This window comes from Crocuta crocuta, unplaced genomic scaffold (genome assembly GCF_008692635.1).
Source record: "Crocuta crocuta isolate KB4526 unplaced genomic scaffold, BGI_CrCroc_1.0 scaffold176, whole genome shotgun sequence".
In the NCBI taxonomy this organism is placed as follows: domain Eukaryota; kingdom Metazoa; phylum Chordata; class Mammalia; order Carnivora; family Hyaenidae; genus Crocuta; species Crocuta crocuta.
Window position 1 is genome coordinate 9828171 of NW_027531905.1, and position 24925 is coordinate 9853095.

Below are 24925 nucleotides of genomic sequence, written 5' to 3' on the forward strand. Positions count from 1 at the left end.
CAAACAAATGTTTGTTAACTAAACGCAGGGGTTAGTGACACAAATGAACAAAAAATAAATACCCATTGTTATTTAGTTTGTGGTTTGAATGTTTAAAGAAATCCAGAAAAGGCTTGTTAATTTCCCCATAAAGTTGGCTTTTTTACAGCAGTCATGAGTTGTGGCTGCTGATAGTATAGTACAGATAGCACAGTTTAGCCATTTAGGTATAAATTCAGGTGTGTATATATTTGTCTTATATAATAAAAAAGTAAATAAATAAGCAAGTAAATATTTATATATGATATTTAAGTATTTATCTTCAAGTATATAACTTTTGGTGATGAATCACTAAATTGTATTCCTGAAATCATTATTACACTATGTGTTATCTAACTTGAATTTAAATAAATTAAAAAAAACCCCAAGTATATAACTTTTGTATTTGGTTCTTGATGGAAACAGAACAATAGGAGATTCAGATATATATACATTTTTATATAAAGACATTTACTCTAAGGAATTGGCTCATGCAATTATGGAAGGTGGGAAGTACAGGCATCTGCTGTCTGCAAGCTGGAGACCCAAGAAAACTGGTGTGGGTGTAGTTCCAGTCCATGTCTGAAGGGCTAAGAACCAGGAAAACCCTGGTATAAGGTTAAACCCAGATCCAAAGGCCTGAGAACTGATGGCGTTAAATCTCCGTCTGAATACGAAGCCTGATGTCTCTGCTCAAGTAGTCAGGCAGAGCCAAAATTCTCCCTTCCTCTGAATTTTTGTTCTACTCAGGCCCTCAAGGACTGGATGATGTCCACCTACTTGGGGGCTGGCTATCTGCTTTACTTAGCCTACCATTTCAGATGCTAGTCTCATCTGGAAACACCCTCACAGATACACCCAGAAATAATATTTAAACAAATATCCAGGCACCCCGGGACCCAGTCAAGTTGACCCACACAATGAACCATCAAAACTGTACAGAACCTTTTTTTCATATTAATAATAAAGAAACTAATTTATCAATAATAAATAAATAAGTATATTAATTGCTTGCAAAAAAATAAGGCTCAGAAATACAATGCATTTGGTCTTTTCCTAGTTAACTAGCAGTAGTATTACTTTTCTTTCACAGAGTGCTGCCTCTAGTTAAAATTCCATTGGTATTTTGAATGGATAATTTTTACTATTTATCAACTGTAACAAAAATCCTAAGTTTTTCAGTGTCTTTTCTTTCTTTTCCTTTAAATATTAGAGGTTTTGTTTTTGGACAATTAAAGCTTTTCTAATGTAAATCAGTTCCTGAAATAAAACTACCCCAGTAGAACCAAAAGGTTTTTTTGTTTTTTGGGGTTTGTTTTTTTTTAAATTCTCCTTTGTACAGAGAAGCTTCTGTTACAAAACATCTATCTCCACCCTGCTTTCCAGCTCAGCATACAACCTAGCATAAGACTTACTTCAGAGATTCTGACTTAACTGTCTTACCTCATTACAGGAGACCTCTTTCAGGGGGATGCTAAAAGGTATAGACTAATCTATGAAAAAAAATTAACCCAATAGCAGATATAAATTATTCATCCTTAATATAAATATATTTGGTCTTTTATCCTCACACATTGTGTTAATGATTCCAATTATTCACTGTTCTTTTTTTTTTTTAACTTTCTTATTTTTTAACAGTGGGTGAAGAACAGTGGTATTAGCCATATTTTAGAGAGTTAGAAGAATTATTGCTAAAATTTGTTATTCAAAATTCTTGATTAGCACAGGCAGTGACAGAAGGCAGAAATGGAAGAAACTGGTATTTGTCCTGCATCTAATATAGGTGTAAGTAGGGAAAATGGTTTACTTTAAAGCTGTTGTAATTCACTAACACGTGAATCACAACATGAAATGAAAATAGATGTTCTTCTTTCAACGACTTGTAATATAATTAACTCTTGGGCTCTGTTTTTACCTCGCCACGGAATCCACTGTTTTTGCAGCTTGCTGAGGTTTTGTTTGAGGCTGTTTGCAGTTCATGATTTGAAAGAATTGGAGGTGAGATGAAATGAGTATATAATTAGTTCTTGAAGTTGAAGAAAATGTGTGAGACACACCTTCTCACCTCCTCTTCTTTGTTATTTTATTCACCTTGCTATTTTTCTCTCCATCTTTGTTCAACATGGCAGATAAATAATGGAATCAGTACTAGGGAAGGAAGTGATTTTTCTTCCTTTTCTCTCTTTGTATCTCAAACTCTGCACACAAGTTTTTGATTGTCTGATGTTGTCCTTCTATTTGTATTTTGCAGTATTTTTTTATTCCCCTCCTCTTCTTCTTGCCTTTTTTATCCCATTCTTCTGTTCTCTGTGTCTTTTTCCTTTATTCCCCCGTCTGCCCTCAATCTTCCCCTTCTCTTTTTTCTAAGTAATGGTGTAAAGTGAGCATGTTAATAGCTTGGATTAGCAGGGTGTGTGTCTGAAAGGACTGTGTGCTTCTCCAGGAAGACTGGCATCTCGAGTGAAATCCAGCTTGATGCTGGGGAGCAAATTAAAAGTGGGGGAAGGTAGTTGTGCCCAGGGGAGAGCTTGAGGTAGTATCTCCACTCCAGTCCTCCATAGCATGCATGTGATATTTTGGGAATCATGCCATTTCCATATTTTCAGTAGGATGATACAAAAACACTAAAGGTACTAAAAGAAGAAGAGGCCCAAGGCTGCGAAAAGGCAACTATGGGTTATTGGGACACCAGAAAGAACCACAGACTTGAGTAGTGGTGGCCAGTTTGGTGTCCAAAAGAACCAGCCACACCTCACAAACATCAGTGCTATGTCCCAAGGACCAGATAAAGATCAACCACACCTCCTTAGAGACAGCTGAAGGATCCACCATTTCTTTTTTTTTTTCNCTTCTTCGTATCCATGAGCATGGAATATTTTTAATTTCTTTGTGTCTTCTTCAATTTCCTTCATAAGTTTTCTATAGTTTTCCTCATATAGATCTCTTGTAGGATCCACCATTTCTATGAGGATCCAGAAGGGGGAGGAACAGGGAGAGGCCTTCTGGGAGAGGAAAACCAGCTCTGAAGGAATTTTGCATTTTATTTTATTATTTAAAAAAAATGTTTATTTATTTATTTTGAGAGAGAGAGCAAAAGTGGAAAAGAGGCAGAGAGAGAGAGAGAGAGAGAGAATCCCAAGCAGACTCTGCACTATCAGTGCAGAACCCGTCGTGGGGGTCAATCCCATGATCCATGAGATCATGATCTGAGCTGAAATCGAAAATGAGACACTTAACCAACTGAGCCACCCAGGAGCCCTGGAATTTTGCATTTTAAATAGAATATTTACCCAAATAGAATATTACTTCCAAAGGCACTGAATTACTTTTAATTGATAAATCTAAGGTTTTCTCTTGCCATTAGTAGAAATGGGAGCCTCAGAACAAGGTGAAGGCAAGGTAGAGGGTGGGAGGAGGTAGACTTTTCTGAATTGTGTGCAGATTTCAATCCTGATATTAGAGGTGTATGTGAAAGATGGAAATAATTATGTTAATAGAAGTGAAATCGTTGTGTGATTATTGTTTTATTTTTTCTTCCCTATCTTTATCATTCAATATATATTTATTGAACATTTACTGTATGTCAAACACATAGTGTTCATCTTTGTGCTCATCTGTATTTCCTAATTTATATACAATTACTATGTTTTGATTTTGTAAAGAGGAAAAAAATAATTAAACACTATTCTCAAATGACATCTATCTGATTCTCCTACTATGGTATTTGAATGATACATGTCCCACTATGTGAATTGTAAACCAGGTCTTGGAGTTAACTTCTGTTTCTAAATATATACTTCTAGGTTGGTTAACTATGAAATCCAAGCTTTTCAGGAATCATTTTGTAGAGCTTATACAGAGCTTAATTCCCATGTAAATCTTTCATTCACAATTTTAGACCTACCATATTGTGAATATATACAAACCAGCATTCTGTTTGGACCTTCAGAAGTAGAACAAGTTTGCCAGTAGCATCATACCCTAGCATACCAAATGATCACTCCCAAAATGGATTAGAAGGTTCATGTGAAAGTCAAATCTGGTAGTTGGTTCTGTTTCTGAAATAATAATCTGTCTATAGGAGAGATCTTCACCACACCAAAAACAATGAGTCCATGCAGATGGATCATAGATATCCTGACATGGCTGTGGCAGCCTGCACAAGTAGCCTTTGCCAGGTACAAGTGGCACATAATATGAGATATTTCCCTTTGCTTTCCCACAGCTATCAAATACATTCTCTAGTAGCTCTTGCTATTTGTAAATGATTGGTTAATGATGAGATCATTTTTAAAAGTTCTCATTAAGAAGCTCCCCAGATTAGTTGCATCTTTTGGCTTACAATAGCTAGCGTTCAATCTGTCAGATCAACCAGCTAAAGGCTGGGTGGGTGAAACATTAAGTCCTCTTTTATTTCTTCAGATTTAGTCATGGGCTGTACAGTGATATCGAATATCCTTGTCCTCAACGCTGTGCTGACTCTAAGTGTGGCTACCTCCTCACTCCCATAGATACTGAGGGGAGTAGAATCGCTGCCTTCACACTCTTCCTGCATTTTCATTTTGAGATGAGTTTATGTCACAAAAGAAAACTTCAGCTTATTTTATAATGTTTGAATTGGGAAATAAGCAAAGAAATAGACTCTAACTCTAGAAGTACAATAAAATGAAAATAACTATATGATTTAGATTTATGAGAAAGATTCATAACAGAGAAACTGTTCACTGGCAGTTTGGAATATCAGTAATATATTTATATTTTTTGCACAAAATAATGAAAAATGACAAATGAACATATGGTTACATGCACCTCAGTATTCCAAAAATGTCTGTGCACACACATACTGGCCATATCCTGCCTAGGAAGTGGCTAACTTGCTTCCTTGGAGATGGTGTTTATTTATCTAGAGTTTTTTTTTTCTTTTTTAAGAATTGGTTTCTCATCACTTGTTCTTGCAAAAAGAGGAAGAATGATGATGGTGATTGTGGTGGTGATGATGGTGATGTTGGTGATAATGATGGTGATAGTGATGGTAATTATGATGATCATGATGAAAGCTAAAATTAAAATAATGTTTATGTGCCAGGAACTATTCTAAGTGCATCACACATAAGAACTCACACAGTCTTCACACTGACCCTGTAACTAGGTTCTCTTATTATTTCCATTTTTTCAGATGAGAAAATGGAGGCATAAAGAGATGAAGTATCTTGCGTAAGATTGCACAGTTTACCTGTGGAACAGGCTGAACATTCCTTTCAAACTACCTTCTCTATAATTGGAAGGTCACATTTGAGACCATCATCTATCTATATTAGAAATTTTTGTAAGATACAATTATAGCAAAACCAATGGGCTTCTAAAGCCAATCTATTTAAATTTTTTTTTATGTTTTATTTATTTCTGAGAGAGAGAGAGAGACAGCATGAGCACAGGAGGGTCAGAGAGAGAGGGAGACACAGAATCTGAAGCAGATCCAGGCTCTGAGCTAGCTGTCAGCACAGAGCCTGATGTGGGGCTCGAACCCATGAACTGTGAGATCATGACCTGAGCCGAAGTCAGACGCTTAACCGACTGAGCCACCCAGGGGCCCCGTCAATCTATTTTTTAAAATACAAGATTATTGCTTTGTGCCAACATTGTCATAATTGTTTTTGCTTAATGGTGATCTTCCACAAATTAGAATATAAAACTCACTTAATTTTATATATTCTCAAAATAATCAATAGCTGCTTTTAAAGTTAAGTGTGGCTTTTATTTTATGTTAAAATTTAGAGAAATAAATATAATTGCTATCATAAGAACTATAAGAGAGTGAAATCATAAAAGGACACTTATTGTCAGAAAAACAACAAGCACAATTTGATTTTTTCTGGAAAAAAATGAGATTTTTCTAAATGATTCCTGAGATTAAAAGTGATTATATGATTCTTGGAGGATTGATGTTTGTCAGAAATTACCATATTCTGTTTACAAGAAAATGAACTAGTGTCTAATGAGAGATGTGTATTTAAGAATGCTATTCAGTTTCTAATTATCCATTTTCTGGTTTAAGGCAAGGAAATGGCTTGAATAAAAACCAATGAAAGAAAATGTTGACAGATATGAATGCAATCAAAAGTATCTTTTATATTATCTTAGTATTCTTGATGGAAAGGATTTTGTATTTTTTTCTATAGCGTATTTTGGAATGAATTAAATGCATTTTGTGACAAAGATGCAAAAATGCTTAGAAATTCATTCATTCCTGTATGTATTTATTCATTAAACAATGAATGCCTACACTATGTCAGGCATAATATTAGGGAACACAAAGATAAAGAACATTAGCCTTTTCTGAAGGAATTCAGTAAAGGAGCCAAGAAAGTTAAAGAGATGATTTCATAACAAGGTGATAAATACCTTGATAAAAATGAAGAGCTGAAAGAATACAAGTTAGGCACCTAACCCAGGCTTGGTGCCGTGGAAAACTTTCTGAAACAGATGCCATGAGCTGAGTCCTGAAAGATTACTGAGTTAGCGGGGCAAAGGGGGTGTTCACACCAGACAGAAGAAGTAGCATGTGCAATGGCTTAGAGGTATGAATGGGCATGACCCGTTTGAAGAACATCAAGTAATAAGGTGGGGCAAGGGTAGGGAGTACAGACGAGCAATAGCAAAAAGAGAGGCTGGGGTTGTAGGCAGGATTATGTCATGAAAGGTTTTGAGTATCCAGATTGCCCAGACAAGCTGAGGACAAACCATGGAGGAACTGTAGACCTGTAGAATGGCCATTTCATCTGGCTCAATCTGTAAGTAACGGGATTGAGAAATGGGAAAGTAAACTCAAGATGTTATAGAAGGGAAACTTAGTAATGAACTGGGTGTAGAAATTTCAAGAAAGAGAAGACACAGCTGGCTTGAATCATTGATGGATGGTTGTCCTATTTGTTCAGATAAAGACTATGGTTGTTACAAAAGATATTGTAGAGGAGAGGATGAGATTAAGATGCTTCCCACTGTTCTCCATAGCATCTGCCCTCTTAATTTTTGTAAGACTTCTGCTAAAATGTAACTCTAAATAGCAGATCCTCGACACTCTTGTTTCCTATCACTCTATTTTATTTTCTTCATGGCATTCCCCACATATTGTCCCTTGTTGTTGTTGTTGTTTATTGGTTGTCTCTTCTTATTCAAGTGAAAGCTCTGAAAACAGAGACTGTGTCTGTGTCTTTCACTGCTACATTCCACAGTGTGTAGAACAATGCCTGGCACATGATTGATATATAATAAATCATTATTGAGTGTGTCAATGAATCAAAATGGGAATGGCAGTCTGTTGGTTATAATGTGTTGATATTTTTTTGAGTGCTTACAAAGGGACAGATACTGTTTTAAATACTTTTCAAGTACTAATTCATGTAATAAAACTCTCCCATGAATTAGATACAACTAATTCCTCTATTTTACAGCTGAGAAAACTGAGTACATACAGCTTAAGAAACTTGACCAAACTCACATTAGTAAATATTAGAGATGAAATTCAAATCTAGGTGTTAGGGCTTCAGAGTTTTAACCTTGATGCTATTCTGCCATGTAATTTTAGAATGTTAACCAGCTAGACTGGACATGGAAATTAGGAAGCCATTAGTATGATCAGCCCATCCTTGAGATTTTTTTAAAAATCCTTAAGATTTGGAACTCTTATTCTGTATCTGCCAAAACGTTCAATGTTTTCTATAGTATTTTTTGGAATTTTTGTTAGCTTATATTTACATCATCATTGTTTATTTCAGTTACTGTATCTTTGAATTGCCTTCAGCTTACTTACTTGTCTCCTCACCTCACCCCTGTGATTGTTGTCCTCTCTCTGCTCCACATCAAGGCAGACATAGATTAAAACTCCCTCTCCTTGATTTATCCAGAATACCATTTCTAAAGGCATTATGTATATGTAGCAAAATTTATAGAAGGCTTGAAGTGAGAGGAGAGTCACTGAGAAACATCAAGCAGAGAACATAAAAAGTACACACTAGGCATCCCTGTTCTTAAAAATGTTTTTACCGCCCCATCACTGAGAATGTCCCACTTGTGTGCCATCTAGTCTAACTTCCCAGGATGTCATTACTCCTCGTTCTTTTCTCTCCTTCCCCCTTCATCTCACCCTTCAGCTCTCTCTGCCCCCAAATTCCTGTTAACTTATGCAGAAGAGGTTGGTTGTCACTTATTTCCTTTCCTGATCCCAGAATGTGCTCTTAAGATTTCACCGTTGACACCTAAAGTAACATCTACACCTAAACAAAGAGAATTCTTTTCCACAAGGAACTCTGGTATTTGTTGTTAAAATATTATCCACCCCACTACCAGTTTATAAGTAATGAAAGTGAACAAATCTCCCAGAGTGTACGGGACACTTAAGAAGAATTCAGCTATGAATGGAAAGAAGGATGTCAGGAAGTAGCTGTAGAAAGGCATACTTTTGAGAAAATTTTTGTCTGTTGTTGGGTTTTTATTTCTGGTTCGGGAGACTTGGGCAAGAGCCCATGTTAGGGAAAAGGCCAATGAAAGGGAGTGGATGAAGGTACAGGGAATGAGAGAAGATAAAGTGATTTCTGAGAAGGTGCAAAGGGGGTGGAACCCAGATCAAGGGAAAATGAATTTTTACAAGACAGGAGAGGTCTGTCTTCCCTTCACAGAAGAGCTACACAGTATAATCGAAAGTGTGTTGAATAGAGAGTCAGATTGAGCTGAGCTGGAATCCAGAATCTACATTCTGCACTGGAGCTATGAAACTTTGCTAGAGTACTTAACCACTCTTACCCTGTATTTCCTCAACAGCAGAGAAAAGATAGTGCCCTCTTTACGGAGTCACTACAAAGCTTAAATAAGATAACGTACTAAGCAAGAATCTTATAATTTATTGATTATTTCTGCAATATGATGATGGATCTTTTTTTAGTGTTTATTTATTTTTGAGAGAGAGAAAGACAGAGCACAAGTGGGGGAGGGGCAGAGAGAGGGGGAGACACAGAATCTGAAGCAGGCTTCAGCCTCTGAGCTGTCAGCACAGAGACCAATGAGGGGCTCGAACCCATGAACCATGAGATCATGAGCTGAGCTGAAGTCAAACACTTAACTGACTGAGCCACCCAGGTGCCCCCAATTATAGGTCTTCTGTTTCTTATTCCATACTATTACTAATGTCATAAATAAACAGGAGACCGAATCTATTATGGTTTTTTTTGTTTTGTTTTTTTTTTTTTAGTNTTGTGATTTAATGGTCTCATCCTCATTTGGAATTTTTAAAAAGTTTTTAGTGTTGACATCAAACTTGTTGCCAAGAGGCCAAACCTGGCAGTCATAACTGTTTTACTTGGCTGTTAACTATTTTTTTCTTTTTAATTGGAAACCCTTTAGATGAGACATGTATATTCCATTTTTGGATTTACATTCTCATGACTCATACCTGGCCCCTTCACCCATTTCCCCAGTCTGCTCAGCCCCTATACACAATTGAGTTTTCAACCCATGATCTAGATTGATTTCTACTAAAATAGCTGACGACATGGAATATTTCCATGTTACTAAATGTTCCAGGTTGCATTTTCTGTCTTTACCTCACTTGGTGTCTCCTTAGCATTGATCACTATTGATAAACTTCTGTAACTCTTTTCTTCTTCTGTTATTGAAGAATCTTCTGGTTTCCTCTCACCTCTCTGCCAGTCAACCCTTTGCCACACCTCTACTTCCTTTGTCCACCATTTCGATGATATAATTTCTCAGTGTTTTGCATGTTGGCACATTGCTTTTCTGGGTGATCTCGTGGTTCAACATGTCCAACATTGGGTAATAATATTACCTTTAAAACTACCTTCTCCTATGTGTTACATGTCATCATAAAGGAGCCACTAGAAGTCCAAGCCACCCAACCCCCCAAACTAAAACCACTCTCACACCTAGATGGAATACGTATTAACAAGTGGTACAGAAGAATTCACACCAAATCAGAATGGACACTGCCTTATATATCTCACCATTGCTTTCCAGCCGAAGACCAGTCCTGCTTGTCCCAGTCACTGAAGTCAACATTTCCTTCCTTCCCTCCAGCCCAAGTGGTAACAACTTCCCTCACCATTTCCCCCATGGACTAATTATACTCCCTTTTACCATATGGGTAAAATCTCAACCTTGATCAACAGTAAGTCATTCTTTTATTCTGTCCTGTGCCTCATCTCTAGCTCTGCCCATGGCTATAAAGCTTTACCATATCATTGTTTGCATTTCCCTGTAAACCATCTTTCTCACCTCTGTGCCTTTGCATACACCACTCTGTCAGACAAGAATACTCTGTTTTCCTCAACTTTGCTTGCATAGCTAACTTCCACTCATTCTTCAAAATTCAGTTCAGATATATCCATCTCTGAAAGGCCTGTCCTAAATTTCTCTCCTCTTAGCAACATCCCTAGTGCAGGTTTGGAACCCCAACTCTGCAAATATTTTAAGAGTTTGCATTCCTAGGGCACATTTTTATATGTACCATGTGAGAATGGAATGGCTGGGTATGATGCATCACTTGCAATCTGGTAAAATATTTTCCTGTGGAAGAGCCACCCCCATAGGATGAGAAGGTACACAGGAGAAAAGAGTATTGTGGATCAACACAAAATTAACATTCATTGACAAAGGAAAAGGAAGCAACAGCTGGGTAAACAAATAGCTGCACAAAGAGAGAGAAAAATGACAGTGAGTAACCACGAACATGGCAAATCATCCGAAATATTAGAAAAGCAAGTAAATAATATGAGGAAGTGAGTTAACTTACTGGAAAGCTGCTGAAACATTTGAACAGGAAGTAAATAATAAGGAAAGTGTTCAAATAAAATTATTATAGAGAAAAAGTTGGAACAAATGTTCTATGTAAAAGAAGTGAACTTTTAATGAAATAAGCTTAACAGAAATTAACCTGAACATTTGTGACTTTTTCTATAAATGTGTTTTATACTGCACAGGGTACATTATAATAACATTAAAAACTTAATGAATAAAATTACCACACTCCTAACTTTTTGTTGTGTGGAAAGGAATAAGCTAGAAATTCACGATTGCTTTACTTTGCATTTTTGTGATCAGTAAGGAGACTGACCTTTTAAAAGGAAATGTTTAATAACACAAGTAATACATAAATATTTTGACTTCTAAAGAATGAAAACATTCCAGACAAAGCTAACATTTCCCTTGACCCTCTACCTGCACCCGCATAGCCACTACTCTCCCTAGAGATAACCATTGTTTCCGGCTTAATGTGTATCCTTCCAACAATTTCCCATGTCCTTATACACATATATTGAAGCATGGAAAAGATATATCTTTATCTTGTGTGATAATCTGCTATACAAATTACAGTAGTAATTCTGAAACTTTTTTGTTTTTGGTATAACATTTTATTTTGGAAATATTTCCATTTCAGTACAAATGAAGCTGTGTTATTTTTTTTAAATTTTTTTAATGTTTTATTTATTTCTAGGAGAGAGAGAGAGAGAGAGAGACAGCATGAACAGGGGAGGGTCAGAGAGAGAGGAAGTCACAGACTCTGAAACAGGCTCCAGGCTCTGAGCTGGCAGTCAGCACAGAGCCTGACGCAGGGCTCGAACCCACGAACCGCGAGATCATGACCTAAGGGAAACTCAGAGGCTTAACCGACTAAGCCACTTAGGTGCCCCAGAAGCCGTGTTATTAAAAGAATTGCCACATATTATAGTATAGATGTAACATTTAGGTTGTTCTTAATTTTATACATACTTCCACACCCATAGTGCCATATGCCAGGGACCATTTTTGATGTTGTGGATTTAGCAATAAACAAAACCAAGTCCTCCTCTGGACGTTGAAGAAGATACAAACAATAAACAAGACACACATATATGATAAGATGTCACGTAATGATGGGTAGGATGAAAAAAGACAACAAAGGCGACAGATGGGGTGGTCAGGAAAGGCTTCTCCAAGGTGCAGTTATTTAAGCCAAGATCTAAGAGAGATTGTTTGGCAAATATCAAAGGCACCAGCTGAGAAATGAAAATGCTGAGTCAGTAGGTGTTCATATTGAAAATGCCAAAACATTTTCTGAACCGTTTGTAATAATTCCTGCTCCCATTTGAAGTATGAAAGTACCTATTTCTCACACTCTTTCTACTATTTATTCTTATGTTCTTTAATTTTGACTAATTGGATATGTGGAAAACTGTTATTTTGCTATAGCTTTCTTCAATTGGTATAATTTTAAAAACTGGCATAAATTTTTAACTTTAATGCTGGTGAGATTGTACCCTATTTCATATGTATATTGGCCCTTTGAATTTCTTCATCTCAGACTTGACAGTTCTGTGGCATTGGCCATTTTTCTCGTGTTATTTATATATTATTAATTTTTTAATTTTTTTTAATGTTTTTTATTTATTTCTAGGAGAGAGACAGAGAGAGNCACCCAGATGCCCCATATCTTTTTGATTCTATAACATCTGCTGTTTAATCTTTTCATAAAATGTTTATTTTCAAAGGTTGTCTTTTTCAGTTTCAGAATTTCTGCTTGGTTCTTTATTAAATCTGCCTGCTCTTTTTGTATATGTTTTGTTTCATGACTCTGATTTGTTTTTGTTGTCAATCTTTAAAAGTTTTTTAATTCAATTTATTTAAACTAAAAACAAACCAGTCTATTCATTGTTCTCACCCCTGACCCTTTACCTCTTGAAACCACCAGTTTGTTCCCTAATCCATGAGCTTGAGTCTTTTTTGTTCTTTTTTGTTTGTTTGTTTTTCTTAGGTTCCACAAATAAGATCTCTGACTTATTTCACTTAGTGTAATGCTCTGGGTTCTCTCCGTGTTGTTTCAAATAGCAAGATTTCATTTTTTTATGGCTGAATTATATATTAGTGTGTGTGTGTGTGTGTGTGTATCACAATTTCTTTATCCAGTTATCTATTGATGTACACTTAGGTTGTTTTCATATTTTAGTTACTATAAATAATGCTGCAAAGAACATGGAGGTGCATATATCTTTTTGAATTAGTGTTTTTGTCCTTTGGATAAATACCCAGAAGGGAATTGCTGGGTAGTTCTATTTTTATTTTTATTTTACTTTTTTGAGGAAGCTGCAAACTGTCTTCCATAGTGGTTTCACCAATTTATATTCCCACCAAGAGTACACAAGAATTTTATTTTCTCCACATTCTCACTAACAGTCATATACCTGTTGGCCATCTGTATGTCTACTTTGAAAAAATGTATATTCAGATCTGCACATTTTTTAATCAGAAATGTTTTCTAGTGAGTGTATAAGTTCTTTATATATTTTGGATATTAGCCTCAGATTAGATAAATGACTTGCAGATATGCTTTCCCATTTTGTTGATGGCTTCCTTTGCTGTGCAGAAGCTTTTTAGTTTGATATAGTCCCACCAGTTTATTTTTGCTTTTGTTGCTTTTGCTTTAGGTGACAGATTGAAAAAATCATCACCAAGACCTATGTAAAGGAGCTTATTGCTTGGTTTCTCCTAGGAGTTTTATGGTTTTAGGTTTTAAATGCAAGTCTTTCATTCATTATCTGTTAATTGTATGTATGGTGTAAGATAGTGGTCCAGTTTTATTTTTTTTGCATATAACCTTTCAATTTTCCCAACACTATTTATTGAAGACACTATTCCTTCCCCATTATATATTCTTGATTCCTTTGTTGTAAATTGACATTATATGCATGGGTTTATTTTTGGGCTCTTTATTCTGTTTTGTTGATCTAAGTGCTGTTTTTATGCTGAAAATGTATTATTTTAATTACTTTGAAATATATTATGAAATTAGAGGGTGATGCATCTAACTTTGTTCTTCTTTCTCAAGATTGCCTTGGCTATTTGGGGTTTTTGATGCTTCTATACAAATTTTAGGGGTATTTGTCCCATTCCTATGAAAAATACCATTAGAATTTGAAAGGGATTGCATTGAATCTGTATGTTGTTTTGGATAATTAGACATTGTAACTACTAATTCTTTTAATCCATGAACACAGAATATCTTTCCAATTATTTGTGTCTACCTCATTTTTTTTCATCAATGTCTTGTAGCTTTCAATATCAGGTCTTTCACCTTTTTAGCTAAATTTATTCCTAGATACTCCCTTCATTTTGGTGCAGTTGTAAATAAGATTGTTTTTAACATTTTTCTTTCTAATAGTTTGTTATTAGTGTAAAGAAATGCAACAGATTTTTGTATATTGATTTTTGTGTCCTGAAACTTCACTGATTTTATTTATTATTTCTAACAGTTATTTGATGGAGTCTTTGGAGTCTATATAATATCATGTCATATGCAAATAGTGACAGTTTTTCTTCTTCCTTTCCAGTTAGGGTGCCTTTTATTTCTTTTTTTCCCTAATTGCTATGGCCAAAATCTCCAATACTAAGTTGAATAAAACTGGTGAGATTGGGCACACTGTTTTATTCCTGATGTTAGAGGAAAAGCTTTCAGCTTTTCACCATTGAGAATGATATTGGCTGTGGGATTCTCACATATGGCATTTATTATGTTGAAGTACATTCCCTCTATACCTGCTTTGTTGAGAGTTTTTATCATAAATTGATGTTGAATTGTGTCAGACATTCTTTCTGCATCTCTTGAGATGATCACATGATTTTTATTCATTTTGTTAATGTGGTGTATCTTATTGATTGATTTACAAATGTTGAACTATTCTTTTTTTAATATATATTTTTTTTATTTTTGAGAGGGAGATAGAGACAGCATGAGCAGGGGAGGGTCAGGGAGAGAGGGAGACACAGAATCTGAAACAGGCTCCAGGCTCTGAGCTGTCAGCACAGAGCCTGATGCGGGGCTCCAGCCCACAAACCATGAGATCATGACCTGAGCTGAAGTCAGATGCTTAACCGACTGATCCACCCAGGCGCACCCAAATGTTGAACTATTCTTGCATCTTCCACCCAATGATATGCACTTAAGGTTCCTTTGTGTCTTTTCATGACTTGATAAGTCATTTCTTTTTAGTGCTGAATAATATTCCATTATATGGATATAGTACAGTTTCTTTATCCATTCACCTTAGCAATTCATCTTGATTGCTTCCAAGTTTTGATGACTATGAAAGCTGTTGTAAGCATGCTTGTAGAGGTTTCTGTGTGGACATAGTTTTCAGTGCCTTTGGGAAAATATGAAGGAACATGATAACTGGATCTTATAAAAGTATGTTTAATTTTGTACGAAACCACTAAACTGTCTACCATAGTGGCTGTACCATTTTGCATTCCCACTAGCAATGAATGAGACTTTCTGTTGCTCCACATCCTCACAGGAAGGGTTGTCAGGGTTCTGGATTTTGGCCATTCTTATAGATACCTAGTAGTACCTCATTGCTGTTTTAATATGCATTTCCCTAATGATATTGCAATGTGAAGCATCTTTTCATATGCTTACCTGCCATCTATTGAAATCTTTGGCCCATTATTTAATTGAATTGTTCTTTTTCTTATCATCAAATTCAAAGAGTTCTTTGTATAACTTGAATAACGGTTCTTTATTACTTGTGTCTTTTGGGCACATATTTCTCCCAGGATATGGTTTGTCTTCTTATTCTCTTGACGATGTCTTTCACAGAAATGTTTTTAATTTTAATGAATTCCAGCTTATGAATGATATCTTTCAGGGTTTGCCCCTTGGTTTTGTATCTAAAATGTTATTGCCAAAGCCAAGGTCACCTAGGTTTTCTCATTATTTATCTTATAGTAGTTTTACAGTTTTGCATTTTATATTTAAGCTCATGATCCATTTTGACTTAATTTTTGTGAAGGCTATAACGTCTGTGTCTAGATTCAACTTTTTGCATATGGATATTCACTTGTTTCAGCACCCATTTGTTGAAAACATTATCTTTGTTATATTGGATTTCCTTTGCTCCTTTGTCAAAGATCAATTGACTGTATTTATGGAGTCTATTTCTGTTCTCTATTTCTGGGTTCTCTGTTCTGTTCCAGTGATCTGTCTGTTCTTTTGCCAGTACCACATTGTCTTGATTACTGTAGCTTTATAGTGAATCTTGAAGTTGGGTAGCACCAGTCATTCAAGTTCGTTCTTCTCCTTCAATATTTAGGGGCGCCTGGGTGGCTCAGTTGGTTAAGCATCTGACTTCAGCTCAGGTCATGATCTCACAGTTCATGGATTTGAGCCCCAAGTTGGGCTCTGTACTGACAGCTCAGAGCCTGGAGCCTGCTTCAGATTCTGTGTCTCGTCCTCTCTCTGCCCCTCCCCCACTCATACCCTGTCTCTCTCTGTCTCTCAAAAATGAAAAAATGTTAAAAAATTGTTAATTTCCATTTTTTCCAAAATTATACATGTATATAGTTTTAAAAATCAATTGGTGTCGCAAAACTTAACCTGTAAAGAAACAAATGCTTGTCTCACATTTTCTCAAGTAATGTTCTAAGAGGTTTATCTTCTGTAGTCGATTTTTCTCATGAGTTTTATTTTTATAATTTTTTCAAACACAAGTAAGAGATATTTATTTATTGACATATATTTTAAATTTATAGCTTCAAAGTAATATAGAAAAATATAATTACTTTAAAATTTCAAGAAAAAGTATGAAACAGATGAAAGTCCATTTTCTCTTGTATCTGAGGTCAATATAATTTCAAAAAATTATAACAATTTGACTTTCATGTTTCTTGTGTTTTAAAGCAGTGTGCTTAACTACAACTTTTAACTTTTTATCTAGTGATTTCTTATGGAAAAATAAAGATTTTTCTCTCATAAAGTACCATTCACATGGCACAGAAACAAATAGACCAATGGNCAACGGAATGGGAAAAGATAGTTGCAAATGACATATCAGATAAAGGGCTAGTATCCAAAATCTATAAGGAACTCACCAAACTCCACACCCAAAACACAAATAATCCAGGTAATAAATGGGCAGAAGACATGAACAGATGCTTCTCCAAAGAGGACATGCAGGTGGCCAACAGACACATGAAACGATGCTCAGCATCCCTCCTCATCAGGGACATACAAGTTAAAAACCCACTGAGATACCACCTCTCTCTGGTCAGAATGGCTAAAATGAACAAATCATGAGACTCTAGATGCTGGCGAGGATGTGGAGAAACGGGCACCCTCCTACACTGTTGGTGGGAATGTAAACTGGTACAGCCCCTCTGGAAAACAGTGTGGAGGTTCCTCAAAAAATTAACACTAGAACTCCCCTATGACCCAGCAATAGCACTGCTATGAATTTACCCAAGGGATACAGGAGTGATGATGCATAGGGCACATGTACCCTAATGTTCATAGCAGCACTCTCAACAATAGCCAAAACATGGAAAGAGCGTAAGTGTCCATCAACTGATGAATGGATCAAAAAGATGTGATTCATCTGTACAATGGAATACTACATGGCAATGAGAAAGAATGAAATTTGGCCATTTGTAGCAACGTGGATGGACCTTGAAGGTGTTATGCTGAGCGAAATAAGTCAGGCAGAGAAAGATAGAGACCATGTGTTTTCATTTATAGATGGATTAGGAGAAACTTAATGGAGGACCATGGGAGAGGAGAAGGGGAAAAATAGTTGGGGAGAGGGAGGGAGGCAAACCATGAGAGACTCTTGAACACTGAGAACTGAGGGCTGATGGGGGTGAGGGAGAGAGGAACAGGGGTGATGGACATGGAGGAGGGCACTTGTGGGGATGAGCACTGGGTGTTATATGGAAACCAACTTGACAATAAACTATGAAAGAAAAAAAAGAAAAAAGTGTCATTCACAGCACTGTTCCATTCATATTTACACTTTCCTAACCTCTCAATTACGATATATCACAATTAATTTAATAGTCAGTGCTTACTTTAGTGTCTACATAAGTACTGTTCACATCAGAGACAAAAAGTCTGTTTTATAAGTATTTGATATCCTGCTCATTTCTTAATTTTTTCCCAAAGCAAAGAAAGGCTTTCCATTCAACAGTCACTAATTCATCTCCAGACTCCCATGAGAGATATAAATTTTCTTTCATTACTATCAACATGTAAATCTATCAGAGGCACTTCTTTGTTGTTGTTGAGACATTCTTTCAGGGAGCACCTTTTTCCTTCCACTAGAATCTGATTGATAGGCTTGTAGGCTGCGCTATAGCTGTTTTCCTAAAGATTTCCTTTACCAAATGCATCAATTATCATTTTAATTTGCCAATAGCTGTTTCTTGTTACCTAAATATTCTTTTTCTGTTTGTAGCATCCTACTCTTACTTAATGGATGCAGTAAATGATTAATATTGCTGAATAAACCATTACAGATCTTAAGAGTTTTCTTCTGCCCCTTGAATGATATTGGTTTCCTCTGAGTTCTTTTATTCTTCCATTTTGTTCTCTGATCTCATAGTGGAGACTTTCCCTCAATATCTTGTGATCTTAGCTATCTGTACTTGTTTAGCAACTGAAAGCTCTGTGCAGAGACTAAACCTGTCACAGGTAGGCTTTATCCTTGGTTGAGATGGTAGCAAGGTGGCTTCCTTCTGGGTGACGCCCAAATGTTATTATCTATATGTCTTTCTCTTGGACCAGTGTCAATATTCTACTCAGGAACAGAGTCACTGTTTCTCCCAAGAAGCTGATATTCTCTTCCTACTACCCACGGTGATAATTGACCAGTGCAAGATATTAGGATTCAATCTACTTGAATGTTTCTCCTGCCCATAATCTGAATAATAAATTTGTTGATTTTTCCAAGTACCTAACTTCTCAGTATTTCCTGCCTTTAGGCATGGGGCACTACTACATTTTAGAGCAATGCTCAGCATATTAGCTTATGCTCTGGTTTTTTTCTATAACCACTCTGTTTTTCAGAGGTAACTCAGATTTGGAGATTTATTGAAGGTTTACCTTCTTTTCTTTTTTTCAAGGTGGATACAGATCTTTAAAAATATTTTTTCTTTCATGTATAGAGATTTGCTGTAAGAGGCGAGAGCTGGGCCTTTAATGTTCCTTATTCTATTCAGTTTGAATCTTGACTGGCAACTGAAGCTGAACATTTAACACCTCTTATTACTTGCAGTTCCTTTTGGACTACTTATCTATGCTTTTGTCCATTTTTATATCAGTATATCAATATATTTAGACTCTTTAATAGTATCAATATTGAGCTTCTATATTTATATTTGCTGAAAATATTTTTTCAGAATCATTCCCTTTTTTCAAGTTTTTTTTTGTGGGGCGGGGGACACACAGAGAGAGGAAGAGAGAATCCCAAGCAGGCTCCACACTGTCAGCACAGAGCCCAATGTGGGGCTTGATCTCACAAACCAGGAGATCATGACCTGAACCGAAATCAAGAGTCAGATGCTAACTGATTGAGCCACCCAGGTGCCCCAGTGTTATCATTCCCTTTTTATTTTAGTGATCTTATTTTCATGGTGATGAAATTTCACATCTTGACATAATCAATTTTGTCAATATTTTCCTTTGTAGAAAAATATTTTGCAAATGGCTGATAAATTCACAGTTGTGAATACACTTTAAATTACTTGTCTTACTTATCTTGAAATTATTTTGACATTTTCTTTTCAAATATGAATCTATTCCCCCTTAAAATTTCTAATTGTTAAGTAGTTAGCTTGATACTAATTGCTTAAAATTTCAATGATTTTCTCTTTATTATCATGTATTAAATTTATTTATAGAGTGTGCTGTATTTCTGTGCTTTGCTATTTTTGTCTATATATTTTTTCTATTTCATGACCACATTCATTATGTATTTAATCATTTCTATTTTTAATAATTCATTGGCCAATCTCACTTCATTTTCTTCTCTTTTCAATTTAATAGTTTTCCATTTATATAGTACACAACTATTGTGAGCTAAGTTGTAAAAATCAAAGGAGGAAACGGACTTGTCTCATGTCTTCAAGGAGCACACAGTCTTGGAGAGTAGAATCAGTTCACACTGAGAAGTTCCAAGAAGACTCCTTTGAAAGCTTAACTTGGAAGGAAGTAAAAAGTTTTAGAAGGAGAAGCTTGAGTCTTGATGCTTAAGCAGAACTTCATCAGGGGAATGAATGAATAAGCCAAAAGGAAACTGTCAATGCCAAAAATTGGACAGGTGCATGGACAGGAATGGCAGGAGCATAGGGTAAGGGTGTACAGTATCTGAGTATGAGGCTGGAAAGATAACCTGGAGCACTACTCTTTTATAATTCTAGTTGCATTTTTGTAATAAGTTAGTAAAATTCAAGCCACCCCTATTAGCCTCTTGATCAGGATAACATTAAATATACTAGGTGTACCATAAATAAGTATTGAATTGGATTGAATTCTTAAATAATGTCATTTGTGAAGGAATGGGGTAGGTAAAAATAATAAAATGGTATAGGTAGGCTGCTTCTTTAATACTGTCAAAAATTAAGGCTATAGTAAATTCAAGATGTGTGTTCTTTTTCAAAGTTAAAACTCAAGGAAGACTTCCCTCTTCAAGAATAATCAGTCAGCTTTAAGACAAGGAACACAAAATCAATTTCCCTGATTTTATTGGAGCTGTCTGTAATTCTAATTAGTATGTGGCCCACTACAAAAATAGGTATAACTTCCATTTGCCAGCAGAGCATTGTAGAATAGGAACATTCTGCACAGCAGTAAGGAGGAAATGGAAGCAAGGAAGGGAACCAATAAAAGTAGGCTAATTGCTCTACGATGTTGATACGGCGAAATGAAAATCTAGAATGTAGTTTGGGAACCAATATAAGCATATGACGGATTGTCTCATATTAAGTTCTAACCGTGTTTAGAAGATAGAAAGGAATAATACAGTAGACACAGACAGGTTAAATGTTTTAAAGAGAGGAGATCCACTTTAGAACATGAGTACTTTAGAAAGCATGAAATGGTTTGTTCCAAGACCCAGAAGGGAAGAGGAAGCCCTTCTCCCTGTTAGAATTGCAATAAGGGTAAAATGAGAAAATATAAAGAAAGAGATGTTGGGATAGATGTAGAGAGCTAGACAGCTTACATGGATGGCTTTGATCTTCTAAATAAGTCTATCCATAGGACACCTGCATCAGAATCACCAGGGAGTGCTGGATAAAAATTCAGCATCCTGGATCACTCTCATCAGAATTACTAAGGACAGCTTAGTAGAACTGGGAGGCAGGAATTTGTGTTGGTGAGGCTGGTCCAGCTCCAGAATATGGTTCCATGATTTCTTCTAGGATAAAGTAAGTATACTTACAAACCCTTTTATCTCTTTTCTATTTGTCAGGCCCCAGAGAAATTTGCTAAAGCAGGCTGCTGAATCAAGGACATGAGGAAAACCTGAGGAATTTTCCTTCTTTGGAAAATTGCCTAAGGAACACTCCTTTCTTGGCAGAGTTAATTACACTGATTGCTACATGAGATCCTGTGGATTTATTTTTTCAGAATTTTAGTTTCACATATTTATGATGAACCCTGCCAACATGTTATGGCTTCATTCTATTCTTAGATGCTTCTGCTCTACCTGCACATAACGTGAGATAGGTAACTCCCCTGTGTGAAAGAAAACAAAAGTGGCAAGACCCTAGTGTAATTCATTGTCTTTTTTCTCTTTCTGTACTTGATCAATATCAACAAACTCCTAACTGGTCTCCAGGTCACCAGCCTCTTCCTTCCCCAGATCACCAGAGTTACCTTTTTTTGACACAGACTGACAACTCCATAAATGATGAAGTATTTGTAATGTAAATAGTAAATGCTGTGAGTACTCACTGCTGGAAAGCTTCCCCATTGCTACAGAATGAAGTCCAAACACAGTAAGAGGCACATGAGGTTTTTTGCATCATGTCTTATCTTCAACCACCTCATCCACCATTCCCATCTTCCCCCTTCAAGGGAAATAGGATCTTCATTATTGTGTCAGTACACTTTTATCCTTGCCTGTGACCCAAATGTTTCTTCTAGTTTAGTTGCTATTCTTCATGTTGTTCCCCACAGGAGGTGCATGTAAATGTCATCCCCTGCTTGTAGCTTTCTCAAACTCCACTCCTCTCTCAAGGCAGAATTAATTATTTTTTCATCTGTATTCCACAGTACTTTATACAAATATCAACTGTTCCATTTAGAACATTATGTTGTACTCATTTATATTTTTGTTCCTACAATTGGACTTGAAGTTTTTGAGAACAAAAATTGGGTCATTAAATTTTTAATTCCCCAGTGCCTGACACATAGGATGTATACCATCAGTTTTATTTGAATACCCTCTTTATTGGGCTGAAAGAACTGAAAGAACATAGGAAAGCAGAGTTCTTTGGAGCAAGCATTGTGGTCAACTCTGTCAGCGTCATTTTATAATAGTAACAAGTCTTTCTTTTTCAGTGTAATATTATAGTTATAATATAGCATCAGTTAATCTGAATACTTCTATTTTCATAGAATTTCAATGGGAAGAATTATCTTCAAGGTCGCTCCTTTGATTTGCAGATGAGGAAACCAGTCCTGTGCTTGTATCCGACTGCACAAGTAGTTTTTATCCAAATTCTATCCAACAACCCACAATCTTAGTATATTCATGAGCATTAAACCACTTTTACATTCCAGGCAAATAAATTCTGGGAGAACAAAGTGTATAGTGCATTTTTTTTCAGAGGGAATTTCATTAAGGAATCTTAATCTGAATTTAAGATGTGAAGTTTGGCAAAAGCCAAGCTACTTAATGAGAGATAATTGGTAAGATAAAGGAAGATTTTAATTTTTTAAAATTTTTATTTATTTTTGGGAGACAGAGAGAGAGAGAATTGAGTGGGTGAGGGACGGGGGTGGAGGGAGAACACAGAATTTGAAGCATGCTCCAAGATCCATCCACACTGTCAGCACAGAGCCTGATGCGGGGCTCAAACTGTGAGATCATGACCTGAGCTGAAGTCAGATGCTTAACCAACTGAGCCACCCAGGCGCCCCAAGCAAGGAAGATTTTAAAAACAAATGAAGCATTTTTCATAGTTTTCATGTCCTCTCCCTTCCCTCCCACCCCTGCCAAAATAATGTGAACTTCAGGGCCATCAGAAGAATAGAGTGGGTTTTGACGAGTTCTTTTTCTCCAGGTTTAATTAACTTCTTCTTCTATTTAATAGGTTTCAGAATCTGCTATGGTCCAGGAAGACATTTGTGGACAACATGAAAATCTATAACCACAGTTACATCTACATGCCTGCCTTTTCTATGAAGACAGGAACAGAGCCATCCCTCCGGGTTTACTATACACTGTCAGATGTTGGTGCCAATCAAACAGTGCTCTTTGCCAACCCCAACTTTCTGCGTAGCATTGGAAAGTTCTGGAAAAATAGGGGAATCCATGCCAAGCGCCTGTCCACAGGACTCTTTTTGGTGAGTGCGGCTCTGGGACTCTGTGAAGAGGTAGCCATCTATGGTTTTTGGCCCTTCTCTGTGAATATGCATGAGCAGCCCATCAGCCACCACTATTATGATAACGTCTTGCCCTTTTCTGGCTTCCATGCCATGCCAGAGGAATTTCTCCAGCTCTGGTATCTTCATAAAATCGGTGCACTGAGAATGCAGCTAGACCCATGTGAAGACACTCCCCTCCAGCCCACTTCCTAGGGAACATGGGAAAAGAAAGAACTGAGCCAGGGTATTTTTGTTAGATTTTCTACATGACTCCAAAATGAAATGGTCAAGTCATTTCATGGATTCACATGCACCACTTGGAAAAAACAGAACAAAACAACCACAAAACCCCAAGAGAAACTCTACTTTTGATGTTGGTTTGAAAGACAACCCAGAAATGAAACATCCTATGAAATATTTTGTAGCCTATTGTGGATTTGCAACTAGTAACACGCTGATGGAGTAATGTTGGTAAAGCAGATTTACATGGTTCTAATCTAGAAGGTGTACTCTACAAGCAAGACAGAGCTCTAGCCATTGAAGCTGAGCAATTAATCAAGGTAGAGTAAAGGAAATGCCAGGGCAAAGTGTTACTGATTATCAACACAACCTGGCTTAAAAAAAACCTATTGTATATCATAGAGCATAGGTTTTTTAAAAATTATTATTTATTTTTGCCCTATTTAGGGGCAATGAGTGGGTGATGAGGTAGATTTAAAAAAAAAACAACAACCCTTACTGAATAATAAAGATACAAAACACTACAGCTAATTATTGTGATTTGTTGAACCAAGTCTATGTTAACTATAGTCTCCCTCCATTGAAAAAATGTTAAATAAGAATTGCTTCCTCCCCTTTTGTCAAGTCTACTTACACAATGTGATGCATTGTTGAATTTAGACTGTGTTGATTCATAGTCTGGATAACGTTAGCCACTTTCTCGTCTTCTCAGAATTGAGGGCATAAACTCCATTTTAAGCCTGTATTATTTAAGCCTATTTGCATTATTACGTTATTTTAGTGCAAAATGACTCCAAATACGAGTGTATTATTTATTTGCAAATTGGCATAATTGTCTTCATAATTTAATGCTCAGAGATGAAGTAAAGCACAATGATGTAAGGTTTAGTCTGGGAACAGACTGGAAGGCACATCCGTTTTCTATCTACCATGGTATATTCACTCCAAAATACATGCAAACAAACAAAACATGCATATATTCGTGTACACACATACAGTTAAACAAAGCTCATTCCCTTACAACTAGGAAAGCTGAACCCCCATGACCTAGTGTGGCAAAAACCTGTACCACTGTCAAAGAGCTACAAATGTATATTATGTACTACCCACCTCACCTTGATAAAAGGCCAGTTTACTGCTGCTTCTTATAGTGCTCACGCCAGCGTCACCCCCAAATGCTTACCCCAAATGAGCAGAGTTGTCTTACTCATTCTGACTCTCCCTAACATCTCATGAACGGACCTTGTGTTGAGCATGGTCACA

General features: G+C 36.3%; 1 protein-coding gene across 1 annotated transcript in view; it reads left to right on the forward strand.

Annotated features, from left to right (window-relative positions):
- ST8SIA1 (ST8 alpha-N-acetyl-neuraminide alpha-2,8-sialyltransferase 1) overlaps window positions 1-24178 on the forward strand; it is a 147947-nt gene extending 123769 nt beyond the window's left edge. Inside the window, exon 5 of the mRNA XM_077774564.1 lies at window positions 23149-24178. Coding sequence (XP_077630690.1) covers window positions 23149-23635 — 487 coding nt within the window. The 3' untranslated portion in view covers window positions 23636-24178. The remainder of the gene's footprint in view (window positions 1-23148) is intronic.
- The last annotated feature ends 747 nt before the right edge of the window (window positions 24179-24925 follow it).